The sequence below is a fragment of the Puntigrus tetrazona genome, chromosome 3 (assembly GCF_018831695.1).
Source record: "Puntigrus tetrazona isolate hp1 chromosome 3, ASM1883169v1, whole genome shotgun sequence".
NCBI classification, from domain to species: domain Eukaryota; kingdom Metazoa; phylum Chordata; class Actinopteri; order Cypriniformes; family Cyprinidae; genus Puntigrus; species Puntigrus tetrazona.
The window spans coordinates 5298029-5312437 of record NC_056701.1 but is presented as its reverse complement, the minus strand read 5'-3'; the positions used below and the strand labels follow the sequence as shown (position 1 = coordinate 5312437).

Sequence of the window (14409 nt, the reverse complement as noted above, 5' to 3'; positions counted from 1 at the left end):
TATTTATAAGGCTTACCAACAAAGGCTGAGCAAGTGAAAACTAATAAATCACTATTTTCAAATGACTTCTCTTTATTATATCCACGAGCACTGGTTGAAAACTTTTCCACGACAGAAACGGAACACAGAAAATATGCAAATGTTTATTGACACTACATGGTCTTATAAAAACCTAAATTGTAAAATAAACATGACAAACTGAAGGATTAGGAACAAACCGAAAAGACATCGAGAACAGCTTTTTTTCTAAATTAATCGCGCCTGTTGCATTTTCTGTAACACCAATCAAAGGGAAAAGGCTGGATTTGAAATCATCCTCATCTCAGCGTCGCCTGAACCTCCATCTGTGGCTTTATTAGACGATTCTTTCAGCTTCAACACAAAACCGATCGGTGAATCAATACAGGAGTTTTAAAAACAAACAAGAGTCTTTAAGCGTATTTGGTCGTCTGTGACGTCTGAAACTACTGATTGGCCGCTTCACAAGCATCTATCCAATCACTGTACACGTCCACCGGCTCCGACAGATCTGAGGGAGCGATTAAGGACAAGACCGACAACAAATGATCCACCCCCAAAATCTGCTTAAAAAGGTTAACAGAGACGTGTTAATTAAGACACTTTTCTTTATGTACCCTCAGCTTTTAACTTCGTAAGACATTAACCGATGGCCTGGAGTGGTGTGCATTACTTGTGTGTTATTATGATGTTTTGACGGCACCCATTCACAAGATATGTCTTGGATGGATGGATGGATGGATATATATATATATATATATATATATATATATATATATATATATATATATATATATATATATATACATACACACATATATATATATATATACACACACACACACATATATACATCATATATATATATACACACACATATATATATATATATATATATATATATATATATATATATATATATATATATATATATATATATATATATATATAGTTAATCATACTCTTACAACTCATCAAATGTCGAGAAGGATACAAGTTATTGGTGTCTGAAATTCCTCTAGACACACAGTACAGGATATTATCCCCGTATTTCGACTTCGTTCCCTGGAATAAAACAGAAGAGTTGTGCATCAGGGACGGTTCGGTCAACTCTAGCAGATCTTTAGGTAACACTCAAGGGGTTTTATTCTTACATCTTAACGTCGCATGACTTCTCGTGGTTACAGAAGGGGCAGGTAAACTGGGTGTCCAGGTTTCCCGTCATCTTTTTCTTGGGAGGGGGTTTTCTCTTCGACTTTCTGCGTCCCATCTTTTGCTTCACGGAGGAGAAAGCAGAAAGAAAACGAGACCGAAGTATACTTTAAAGCAACCTGCGAACATCAGGCGAAGGAGCCGCTTGTGTCAAACAGACACAGTCAACAGGAGCAGCCTGCTTTCGCAATAATGAGGTTTACAACATAAACACAGAGAATGGTAACCTTCAGACAATAACATTTAGCGTCTAAAATAACGTAAAATTAACGGGCATTCCTTCTAACAACAGAATAACCCACTTAATGCACTTTGTCTTAAAGCAAACGTAAACTACAATACAATTTTACACTTAAACTGGTGTACATCTAGCTGGCATGTTTTTTAATGTTTGTGTTTATTTAGTTTTAACACCGTGGTATTTAGAGGATCTAAAGGAAATATCGAAACACACAAAAACAAACAGCAGCATGGAAAAACAATGAAATCCCGCGTAAACCGTACGGTCGAAACACCGACGATACGTAACGTATAGCCATATAAACCTTTAAAGAAAGGCATTATTCTTCCTGGGGATTAAGAAATCTCTTACCAAACCGCGATTAACGTGAGACGAATCTCGAGGAAAATCAGCACACAGAGCCCGCAAAGAATAAACAGAAGGTTCACTTCCGGTCGGTCAAACGTCGCTGTAGTTTAACCGCGGATCGGCTCAGAGCGCCCTCTGACGGACGACACCGGAACTACACCGCAGTTCAAAACGCTTCCTTTTCGTGAGAGAAAACAACCCACAATTTCGGAGAATTTTATTTGCGCATGTGCATTTTTTTTATTCCAAAACAATTCTCTTTTTTATGCCAGAGGCTTGGTTTAATATGTTTCTTCTGTTTAAGTGACAATCAGCTCTGACCCCTATCGTTAAACATCAGAACTGCAACGAACAAACCATAATTTAACCGTTCTATCTATCTATCTATCTATCTATCTATCTATCTATCTATCTATCTATCTATCTATCTATCTATCTATCTATCTATCTATCTATCTATCTATACTGTGTTGTATTTAGTGTTTGTTTCGTACTGTTTTAGAGCACTAAACCATATTCCACATCAAAGCCGGTCTAATAGTAGGCTATATATAATTTTTTATTGGCAACTAACATAAGAAAGTTTAAGTTCAAGTTCCAAAAAATTCAATAAAATAAATAGAACACATTTTTTAAAAAACTAATAAACTGACAAAAAATTATTTAAAATTTAAATTTAAACGCAAAACATAAACAAAACAACCGCTGATTCATAATATTAATAATGTTATAAAAGGTATTCCAAACGTAGTACTGATTTAATGTTTCTTTATACTTAATTTGTGATCATTTAGACAGGCAGCTCCTTGCATCGTGATTGGCTAAAAAAAAGTCCATTCTTTTGAATAGTAGAGCGTGATTGGGTGGCGGGATCACGGGGGCGGGACTAACAGCGTGATATCGAGCGACTCACACGAGCAGCAGATATTTAGAGCAGAAGGTAAGTACCAGTTTTCTTCGGAAGTGATCGCAGAAAGACCCGCACAAAGAGACGCATGAACTCGGGCACGCTTTTGCTATAGAGCGACACTATTCACTCCGAGAAGGAAACAGCTTCAGTGTGTCACCGCTTGCGTAAGGAACAGAAATTGCGCGAACGACTATCGCGGAAGTCTTGAAACGCGCTGATGAAATTTCATTAATAACTGGACAGAAAGTAAACTGACGCAAATTAGATCAGCGGACCCGAGAGCGCGACCGATCGGGATCATCGGTGAGGTTTTTACGCGCGGGGACCACAGCCTCAATAGTCTGTTCTTCTCGACAATCTTATCAACATCAGTGCATGCTCAAAAAAAAACCTCTTATCTGCTCTCACATGCATATGCGCTCATAATGGCGTGAGATATTATTTGTGAAACGCACTAGAGCGTGAAATGTTTAAGATGGAGCCTGTTTTTGTGTGTGGGTTGTCTTCTTTTTAAACTTGAATTCATTTATTAACTTTTCAGAAGTTGACTATGGCTACCGAGGGAGATCCCACCGACTTTGTGAAAGTGCTTCACCTTCTGGTCATTTCCTTCACCTGGGGAATGCAGGTGTGGGTGTCTTTCATAGCAGGTAAATTTAACACGCATGAGTGTTATGATGCACTGGTAAAACATTCAACATGCGCTTCTTCGTCCTTCCAGGTTTTGTGCTGATTTCCCAGGTATCCATGCACACGTTCGGCCTCGTGCAGAGCAAGTTATTCCCATTTTACTTCTACTTCCTGCTGGGTGCCAACGCGGTCAGTCTGGCCATATACGCCGTGTACCACCCTAGAGAACTGCTGGACTGGCACGAGAGCGTGCAGGTGACCTTACGATTCGTTAACTTGAGTCTGCATGATTCATTAAATCGTTTATACCCCCAAAAAAGCGAATGCTCGCTGGGCATTCATTTATGCGAATGATTTTGGGAATAGGCCGTCCAAGAACTGAATTGGTTTCTTCGTCAGAACAGATTTGGAGGTATTTAACTTTTACGTAACTTCGCTCTGCAGTAAATGGGTGCCGTCGGAATCCAAAAAGCTGATTTTAAAAAAAGTATGCAAGTAATCCACACCACTGCAATCCATCGAAAGTCCATTATAACGTAACATTAACAACAATAGCTTCTGGCTAAAATATGAGACCGTAACTGTGATGATATTTAAAAATGCATTCTTTGCATTAAAACACGTTTGCTTAGAACTGGCCTGTAAGCAGTGTGCATATATTTCTCTCCTGATTCAGATGAGGTGACTTTTTCAGCGGTGATATGGATAGAGGTCTCATATTTAAGCTGGATGCGATTTTGTTTAACATTTAAAAAGCCTTTAATGGTGGATTTGTTTCATAACCGACGGACCGGAGTGGTGCGGATCACTTGTCGTTTTAATCCTCATTTTGACGGCACCCATTCACCGCAGAGGGTCCAACGCCGAGCGAGCGACGCGACGCTGCCTTTCTCCAAATCTGCTCTGATGAAGAAACGAACGCATCTGCAGTCGAGGCCGTTAAACGCCTCCCGCTGTCGTTTTTTTCTGCGCAGATGAGCCTGTTCTTCGTGGCCGTGATCATGGCCGGCCTGAATGCGCAGTGGTTCGGTCCGTCTGCCACGGAGTGCATGCTGGTCATGCAGGGGATCGAGAGGGAGCACGGTCTGGGGAATCAGGTGGGTATGAGCTCCAATAAGGAAGGATACGCCAAACTACGCGAGAAGGACCCAAAGTACAAGGAGCACAGGACCACCTTCTACCGCTACCATGGTCTGTCCAGCCTCTGCAACCTTATAGGCTTTTTCTCCATTACAGTCAACCTCATTTACCTGGCCCTTCACCTGGGAACTATATGAGAGTCGAGTCTGACAGATACTTGTCTTGTGTATGTCCTCTCTGTCTGTTTTGTATAACGATAACGCTTCTAATTTTTGTACAAAAATGTTTAGCCTTCTTTTAAAGTTAAAAGAACAAAATTCAGATGCAACCGAACCGAATCAAAAGTAGGTTTTTGCATTCACACCGTCTTTAAAAGCGAAGTCCGATCCGTTTTATCCGTGCCCGGGTTTCAGCTCAGTTTGTCAGTGGCTTTCCTTTTTAAATCATTCTGCATGATTGTGAATCGCTCCGAAAATGTATGAAACGCATATATTTTGGGGTTTATGATTGCGTAAACACGCCCAGCCATACGAAAAGATGCTATTATGTACGTTAGCAGTATTTCTCCTTACTTTCAAAATGCTTCAAACTGGGTAATTTGCATTGAATCTTTTGTTTATAATAAACAGACTGTCTATTTAAAGATACAGTAGTGATAATATAGCCGTTTATGATTGTTTTAATTTGTTGAAGTATCCACTGTCATTTGTTTTTGCCTCACTTTTTCACAATGTGAACAATGCATGTGTTTTCCACCAGAGGGCTGTTTGTGAACAACGAGAGGATCAGTTTTAGATTTGTCTATCACAAAATGCTGTTTACATTCCCAATAGAATGAATGACACTAAAATTGCAATTAAGCTCCGTGCAAAAGCAATGAATAGTAACTGAACCTTTGATCTTCTCTGTAAACTTGATGTTTGACCAGCAAAGCAAACTCTTTTATCGCTGGACGTGGAGGACGGAGAAGATTGAAGACACACAAATGTGATTCACGTTGCTTTTTTTTCTACATTTTCAAGCCTTTGTTGTGAAGATTTGTTCATCTTTACAGTTTGTTTAATCAATTTCCATGTTAATAATGACAGTACAAACGTTGCTTGTGTGTACTGAAAACGGACAGATATTTTAATCGACCTTGAAAAAGCATTTGTTCCTATAAAGACGCAGCAAACGTGTGTGTGTTGAGTTTTTCATTTTAAAAAGTAAGTGCAATTTACTCTGAAGTGCTCCGAAAGAGCAGTTGCACACATCTATTAAGAAGCTTTGTCAATGTTTTTATTTCTGGTTACTGTTTTAAGCTCATAAATCTGAATACTGCCCAGGCTTCAGTGAGACGAATAAAAGCAAGAGATGGGAGTATCCTGTAACGAATACAGTTTCGTTAATTGGGCCTCGATAATGCCTCGTTTACAAAATGTTAAATACTTTTTGTGTATAATTGTGACGTATTAAGGCGCCATTTACAGACCGAATTAATGAAACTAGATTTTAATTTCATAAATTGGAATTTGAAGTAAGTTCTCCACAACTCGCAGGATGTAAGGGCATTCTGGGAAATGGAGTGTTTTTGCGTGGACACCCCCTCAGTAATGAAACGATGAAAGAAAAATGGTAATTTAATGAAAAAAAGTAATTTAATCAAGTCTTGCCTATCTATTCAAGCTTTTGTTTTATTTCAGATACAGCGTTTTATTTAATTTTTACTTAAAAATTTTATTGCCAATTCTGCATCCTGGTTGTTAGCTCGAATTAAATTGCTTTCAAATAAAGCAATGGAGTTGTACATTTACAGAGGCCTTTCTGGTGTTAGATAAATTTGCCCATTTTTGCAGAAAAGTGTAAAGAGGAAGAAAAAGAACTGCTGTTCAGGACGGAGCTGGAAGCTGCTGTGTAAACACTTCAGATCCGGGAGCTCCCTCACACACACACACACACACACACACACCGAACGAGTGTGTTACATACGCGTTTCCACGCCAGGAGAGGGAAGTGCCGGTGGCTTTACCGGAGCACTAGATAAAACTCCGAGTATCCGTGTGAAGGTAAGAACTTTATTTTTTTTTTTTTTTGCGTTTGAGAGTCATAGACACCTTTCTCTGACTCCGGATGGGTCAAGCTTCATGAGCTTTGGGTCACGCTGAAAGATATGCGCCGATTTTGTTCATAAAGCCATCGCGATTATGACGTTGTTGTTCTTTGAAATAGTTCAGAACGCTCAGAGAGAGCGAAGATTCGAATTCAGTCCGGATTTAGAGTGAGAACCGAACAGATATTTTGTAAAAATTCTGGCACATTTTGGCTACAATGGCTCTGCCACAGTATCGTTTTTTTTAAAATACCATGGTACACATCAAAGTATTGTCTTATACTGTACGTTTTGTGTGTGTGTGTGTGTGTGTGTTAGGGAAAAAGTTGCTGCTGTTGTTTTTTTCTTGTAATCACTTTTTATTATATGCTAAACCTCCTTCACTCATGCATTAAACCTGGACGAAGGAGGTTCAGCTTATATTAAATAACGTTATTTAGTCGTATTCATTAGATGTTATTTCTTTTATGAAGTGTACTGTGTGATTGTCGCCTTCGAATCAGTCTGCAGTGAATGAGTTTTGTTTAATTCCGTTCAGCTGGAGCACAGTTGTTGGTGGACATCTGCCAGACGATCAATAGACATATCAGTGCCATAGTAACCAGAGACCCTGGCCCTCAAAAACACCATTTGGCCCTCTGGTGTAAGCCGTGAAGTCACAGATCGCTGGTCTGTGACACGCTTGATAAGGACATTCAAAACAGCTGAGGTGAATATTGGTCTTGTTGTTTGTGGAGAGATCTGATATCTAAATCTGATCACTTCAGTGTTGTGGGCCAAAAATATGCATGTACTGTGATGCACTTGCAATGAGGCCAGATATTCCTATGAGGTTTAAATCAAAACGGCGTTATTTTAAAAAATGCAAACATCATTTATGCTATTGTAGTTTTGTTGATATTTTGAATGTTAGATTTTGTTGGTATATTTACACACAAAACAACGTGCTAAAAACAAATACTTTTTTTTTAAAGATTTTTCGCGCAGACTAAAATGCGGTGGAAATTATCCCTGTTCACATTAATCTGTCAAACAAGACAACAACAATTAATCTTTTTTTTTTTTTTTTTTAAATTTTCATGCCTCCATATCGTATAAATGAGCGGTCAACAATGCATAAAGCTGTAAAAAAAATAGTTTATTGTTTATTTTTGGAAATTTAAGGTGCAACTAAACTAATAGTAGATATCGCCAATATTTGGTCTGGCAGGCATAATACTGCATTTTAAGGCGTTTCCGTAGATCCAAGTGAACGAAAATGGTTTAGACGTATTGTTCTTGCATTTTTAAAAGCTTCTTAGATAATTGATTTTCAGTTAATGATTTAATAGGTCTGTATTGTTAGTCTGAAGTATTAGGGTCTGATTTGAAGTAGATTAAAGTCATTTTAACGTGGAGGGAAAGGGGTTCATTATTGATTTGTGTCTCTCATGAGACAAGTGAGATGTGATTCAGTCTTCTCACTAATGGACAGACATAACTGTTTTCAGATATAACAGACAGATAACAGTTTCCATTTGAATACATTTATAAATGTCATTTATTCCTGTGATCAAAGGCGAATTGTCAGCATCATTACTCCAGTCTTCAGTGTCACACGATCCTTCAGAAATCATACTAATATGATTATTGGCTGCTCACGAAAGAATCGTTATTATTGATAATGAAAACAGTTGTACTACTTCATATTTTTCCAGAAACGAATGCGTTTCCCCCACGATCATTTCTTAGAAAGTTCAAAAAGATATTTTTTTTGTAACCTTATTAATGTCTTTATTGTCCCTTTCAATCAATTTAATGCATTTTCGCTTAATAAAAGTATTGAAATAAAGAAACTATTTAACTTTTAACGCATTCTGTGCTTGTTTTAGTTTTCCTCTTAAAATAAGATGTTTCATAACCTAATATTTTCCCACTAGAGGGCTGTTTGTAGAAAGGCTTATGGAAATCAGAGGACCAATTTTAGGATTGTCAATCATAAAATGCTATTTACGTTCCCTATAGAACCAATTAAACTCAATGGAAAAGTAATAAATAGTAACTGAACCTTTGATCGTCTTTTGTAATAATTCTTGCGTAATTGAAGGTGGTGGCATATGAAGGTGTTTTTTTTAGCAGGTCTATATTGTTAGTAATGAGTAATGGGGAGGGAAAGGGCTTCCATACAGTCCGTCGTTGATTTGTGTCTCTCACGGGACGAGTGAGATGGGATTCGGTATTCCTGCTAATGGACAGAGAGCCGTCCTGAGTGCCGTTGGTTATAAAACCATTAAACCGAGCGATAAAATGAACGGCGAGCATGTAAGTCTGTTTTATGGTGTTGTTTTAGGGTTTCATCCAGACAGAAAGGATTGCAAATGAAATAGTAGCGAAGTAGTTTGGGAGATCTGCGGCAGCTGTGCAATCTTGTGCCGCGTCTTATTGAAGATCGTGGAATAAAATCCACTTTCACCAGTATCTTTGGCTTTCGTCGTAGCGTTCGAGGGCCTCACGCAGCAAGTGCTCGTGCTCGACATGTGACCGGACTTTTTAGGGAGCTTAAGATCCTTTGAGAAAGCACAGTTTTACTCCGTCGGGATGCTTCGTTTGAACAGTAAGGCAGAAACAGCGAGTAAAAAAACCAAAAACATTTATTAATTTTAACTATACCTATACATTTATATAATATATGAAAGTAAAAATTTAGTTTGTCTTTTAACTATTATTTGCAAAATACTACTTTACAGTAATAGTTTACACAAAGGTTTTTTTTTTAAAAAACTGCATTTGCGATGCTTTTTTGATGCTCGTATGCTCACCAAGGCTGCGTTTATTTAATGAAAAATTGTCAAAAACGATTACAATTTCAAACAACTGCTTTCCGTTTAAATATGTTACATGTGATGTGATTCAAAGCTGAATTTTCAGCATCATTACTCTTCAATCTTCAGTGTCAGATGATCCTTCAGAAACCGTTCTGATATTGTGCCGCTCAAGAAACGGTTATCATTATGATTATTAATGATGAAAACTAAGTTGTGCTACTCAACCTATTTTTCCCGAAACGGATGCGTTTTCTCGAGAAAGTTAAAATCCAAAAGCATGCATTTCAAATGGTAACGTTATCGTCTCTTTTGCAAACGTTGTTTTAATTAGACCGATTTTCTTCTTAAAATGGGAAGGTGTTTCAAAACCCCTTAAGTGTTTCTTGTCTTGCCCAATGATTTTGCAACTTTACCCTAAACCTGACCGTTAGGAGCAACCACCAGTTACAAACTTCTCCAAGCAGTGAGCACGTGATCGTCACGATCATCTTACGCTCTCCTCCAGCCCCGTAACCCACAGAATTACTGTTTTTCGAATTGCTACCGCAATCGAGTTCAAAAACGTACAACCTAAGAAGAGCTCTCGTGTGCTCCAGACAATAGCTGCTGTGGGCAGTCACTCTCTTTGTAGAGGAGTGTTGTTTGGAGCGCTCCTCTCGTCGTTTTAATGGGTCTGCGCGCTTTGTTCGCGGGCCCGTCGCCATGGAGACCCTCTCCATCAGGCCCGCGAGGGTCTGATTGATCGGCTGGACGGTGGAGGGGTTTTATTTCCATTCCCTGTAGAGTTCGCCTGTTAGTTTGAGATCTTCTGCTGGTGAACATGGCCGGCTCTGAAGGCTGCGCTCCGAGGGTAATCAGAGACGTGTTTTCAGACCAGAACGTGAAGTAATTCAGAGCGAAAATAGCTGGCTCTAAGCCTAAATAGAGCCAGTTTTGACTTTAATTTGTTAGGAAACGTCATGTAGTTTCATGCATTGCGTTTTATGGCAAAATTGATTTAATTTCTCAAATCTCAGCTACCAAGCGGCTGTTTTATCGATGTAGGAATCGAAGGCAAAGTACCGTTTTTTTCTGTGTTTCAGATGGCATCAGTGAGCGACTCGCGTCTCCAGCCGGCACAGAAAGATGCGGCCGACCAAAACTTTGACTATATGTTCAAACTCCTCATCATCGGCAACAGCAGCGTGGGTAAAACCAGCTTCCTGTTTCGCTACGCCGACGACTCCTTCACTTCAGCCTTCGTCAGCACGGTGGGCATCGACTTTAAGGTCAAAACCGTTTTCCGCAACAACAAGAGGATCAAACTGCAAATTTGGGTAAGTCTGATTGCCACCTGATTAGTCTGATCTCTATTTTTAAACTGCTCTTAATTAAATCTCATCTGTGCGGTCATTTTATTAATTTGATTTAAATTATAACACTACCGTTCAAAGGATTTGGGCCAGTAAGATTAAATTTCTCTCTTAAAGTCTCTTGTTTCAATCAAGTCTTCGTTTATTAGATGCAGTAAAAACGGTAATATTGTGAAATTTTATTGCAGTTCAATGTAACCGTTTTCAGTTTGAAGTTGTCATTTATTATCAATGTTTGAAAATTTTTTACTTATGTCAACTAAATGCATTTCTGTTTCTATTTTGTTTCTTTTTGTGGACTTGGGGCGGGTTAGAGATGATAAATTTTGTCTTTTTACAGTAAAAAGATTTTCTAGGTTTACTTTTAAATGGTCGGATGTTACAGAAAAGGTCTGTGCAGGCTTTTCCGTGGCGGTTGATGACCGTGTACAAAGATGCATGTTATAGACTCAAACCAAGCTTACGAATGTGGACTAAACGTGTCCTTTGTTGATTCGCAATATTTTTCAGGTCTAGTCTTCTCCCCTCACAACACATGAGGTCACTAATGCGTTCTGTCGGGCAAAACTAGTTTGCATTATTCATGGAGATGTCACTAAATTGTGCTTTAGGCCTGGAAAGGTCGTGGAAATGAATGAAATCTAAAATAGTCTGCAAAAATGCAAATGAAACTTACGTGTTTGCGGTAATGCGTCTAACTGAAAGAGGTAATTCGTAACCTAGTTTCATAAAATCGCAGATTACCGTAAAAGCAATTCATCGATCAGAAAGTGCGCAAACCCTGGCAAACGAGTACACGCACGTCTGGTTTGAAAAACCGGGGAGGCAGTTTTACAGTGGCAGAATGGTTTAAAAGGATAAAGGTACGATGACTAACATTAGCTTTTTTCTGTCTGAGCATTTCCTGCACTGTCTGCATGCGAGCTTTAGGCTTTAAAGAAACATTTTTTTGTAAAAAAGCTCATTCTCCAACTCCCCCAGAGTTAATAAGTTGAGTTTTACCCTTTTTGAATCCCTTCAGCCGATCTCCGAGTCTGTTGGCAGCACTTATAGCGTAGCTTAGCATAGATCAATGAATCCAATTAGACCAGTAGCATCGTGCTCAAAAATGCCCAGAGTTTCAATATTTAAAACTTGACTCTTCTGTAGTTATATCGTGTTTTCTAGGCTGATACAACTAGGAACTATACTCTTATTCTGGAGTGTAACTACAGAAGAGTCAAGTTTTAAATGTATCTTTACATTTTTAAAAGTATCGAAACTCTGGTAATTATTTAACGTGATGCTACTGGTCTCATTGGATTCAATAAACTATGCTAAGCTATGCTAAAAGTGCTATTGCCAGACAAATCGGCTGAATGGATTTAAAAATGGTAAAACTTTAACATTGGAGTTGGAAAATGAGCCTATTCCCAAAAAGGGGAGTGTTCCTTTAGGTTTTAACCTCAGGAATTGATGGTAAAATTACTGGTGTTATTAAGGGAACGCGCCACTTTTTTGATTTTATTTTCCAACTCACCTAAAGTTAAACAGTTTTACCATTTTTCGAATCCTTTCAGGCGATCTCCAGGTCTGGCAATAACACTTTCAGCGTGCAGATAAATAGCAAAAACATCAAAACTCTTTGGTCATTTTTGAGCGAGATGCTACTGGTCTAATCGGACGCGACGATCTGTGCTAAGCTGCAGCTAAAAGTGCTAGCGCTAAACCCGGAGATCGGCTGAACGGATTCAAAAACGGTAAAACTCAACAGTTTAGCTCTTGGGGAGTCGGAAAATGAGCCTGTTTTCAAAAAAAGCGGCGTGATCGTTTTTAAAGAAAACATCTCAGGAGGCCTCAGATGGGTGTGCGGACGGCTGGTACGGTTCTGGGAGTGGGAGTCAGTGAAGTCTTAAAGGTTCTGCAATCATTTCTAAAGCATTTTGCCCAACCGCTAACAAGAGCGTGCAGTGCGCACCCACAGCTGCCTGCTTGAATGTGAAAGCATTTGCATTGTGCAACAGTAAACATTCATGAACCATATAGCGTAGTTTTCTGTTTTTGACTCGGTACTTGCTACGCGGGTCAAAGATGTTAAGATGTCAGCGTCACGAGAAATTTACAAAAGTGATTTATGTCCATAGAATACACATTAAATGTAAGCAAAACGTCTACTTTTAAGGTTTCAGATAAATTTTTGTAGAATAACATGTCGCAGTGTAATTCAGTGTAACTCAATATTTATGTAAAAACAACGACATGCTTATTCTGACTTGCAAATATTGAAATATGTAAAAGAATAAGGGATCATATAAAATTTTATTGCAAATGGGCAAAACGCATGTTGGCGAATTTGACTGCTTTAAAATGACTATTTAGTATTTGGGGTGAAAGTAATTCATCTTTTGACGTGTCATGAATGATGTTTAGCTATAAACAAATTTTGGGAGGAGCGCAGACTGATAGTTAACCCGGCTAGCTTCTCGTTTTCCAATCATGCCATTATCCAACCAGAGCAAGAGAAGCCTCTTATAAATTCACACAAGCCTCTTACCTCTGTATCTCGATCATAGCATCCCTCCACCACCCCGATCTCCTCCTGCTTCCCTTCTCCTGACAGCACGCCAAACACGCTTACTTTTACCATTACTGTGATTAATTATATGTAAGTGCGAACTCGTCAAATGGGTTTTGGTTGCAAATATGCCATATACGAGATTGTTACACAGGATGACATTTTAGTAGGCGTCTTCTGTAAACCAGGGAAAAATGTGTGCTTTTTATTTTTTGCTCAGAAAAATGAAAACAAAATTTGCAATTAAACCTTTTTTTTTTTTTTTTTTTTGGCGAAAACAATTTAAAGCAGTATTACGCTTATTGTTTTTATGCTTAAACCCTTTTTTATCTTTGACCCACATACTATAATGTAGTGTGTTTATCGCATGACCCATTATGTGCAGGGTTATTTTAGTTATCAGTAAGAAATTAGTCAATAAATAGGTAAAAATAATTTTTATTAGTACTTTTATTTAGATTAATTACATTTTTATAAGTAATGTTGCCTTTTGTTTTTGCCTTTTTTACAATGTATTTCTTTTTATAACTTTCATTCATTTTAAACATCGATACAATTGAGAATAAACTAAACCAAAATATTTTTTTTTACTATTAATTTATAATAGTTAAAATAGTTAAGAAACTATTAATTTATGTGCTATCAAATGATTAAGTGAATCCAAAATAAAGGTTTTTGTTTACATAAATGTTTATATATATATATATATATATGTATATATATATATATATATATATATATATATATATATATATATATATATATATATATATATATATATATATATATATATATATATATATATATATATATATATATATATATATATATATATATATATATATATATATATATATATATATATATATATATATATATATATATATATATATATATATATATATATATATATATATATATATATATATATATATATATATATATATATATATATATATATATATATGTATATACATATATATATATATATATATATGTGTGTATATATATATATATATATATATATATATATATATGTATATATATATATATATATATATATATATATATATATATATATATATATATATATATATATGTATATATATATATATATATATATATATATATATATATATATATATATATATATATATATATATATATATAT

General features: G+C 37.0%; 3 protein-coding genes across 7 annotated transcripts in view; 2 read left to right on the top strand and 1 right to left on the bottom strand.

The window, feature by feature from the left end:
• Nucleotides 1-129: 129 nt before the first annotated feature.
• On the bottom strand, nucleotides 130-1945 carry elof1 (ELF1 homolog, elongation factor 1). Its single transcript, XM_043235847.1, has 4 exons — nucleotides 1823-1945; nucleotides 1173-1294; nucleotides 1013-1083; nucleotides 130-529 (listed from the first exon to the last, which is right to left on the bottom strand). Exons 2-4 carry the CDS (start codon nucleotides 1286-1288, stop codon nucleotides 465-467), a joined length of 252 nt encoding a protein of 83 aa, XP_043091782.1. The 5' UTR covers nucleotides 1289-1294; nucleotides 1823-1945; the 3' UTR covers nucleotides 130-464.
• Nucleotides 1946-2685: 740 nt separating this feature from the next.
• Nucleotides 2686-5617, top strand: tmem205 (transmembrane protein 205). Of its 2 annotated transcripts, none has more exons than XM_043235321.1 (4): nucleotides 2686-2759; nucleotides 3271-3379; nucleotides 3451-3614; nucleotides 4334-5617. In XM_043235321.1, the coding sequence occupies exons 2-4, from the start codon at nucleotides 3280-3282 to the stop codon at nucleotides 4634-4636; spliced, it is 567 nt and encodes a 188-aa protein (XP_043091256.1). In that variant the 5' UTR covers nucleotides 2686-2759; nucleotides 3271-3279; the 3' UTR covers nucleotides 4637-5617. The 2 variants fall into 2 exon arrangements, with proteins under 2 accessions (XP_043091256.1, XP_043091255.1); XM_043235320.1 differs by lacking the exon at nucleotides 2686-2759 and adding an exon at nucleotides 2766-3032.
• Nucleotides 5618-6301: 684 nt separating this feature from the next.
• The window catches only part of rab3db (RAB3D, member RAS oncogene family, b), a 13518-nt gene continuing 5410 nt past the window's right edge, over nucleotides 6302-14409 (top strand). The window contains exons 1-2 of one of the 4 annotated variants that reach the window (XM_043235317.1): nucleotides 6302-6484; nucleotides 10415-10648. In XM_043235317.1, coding sequence (XP_043091252.1) covers nucleotides 10415-10648 — 234 coding nt within the window. In that variant the 5' untranslated portion in view covers nucleotides 6302-6484. Of the gene's footprint in view, nucleotides 6485-7112; nucleotides 7238-8696; nucleotides 8830-9919; nucleotides 10183-10414; nucleotides 10649-14409 lie in introns of those variants that run through there. The other 3 variants (XM_043235319.1, XM_043235315.1, XM_043235316.1) reach the window with 3 other exon arrangements.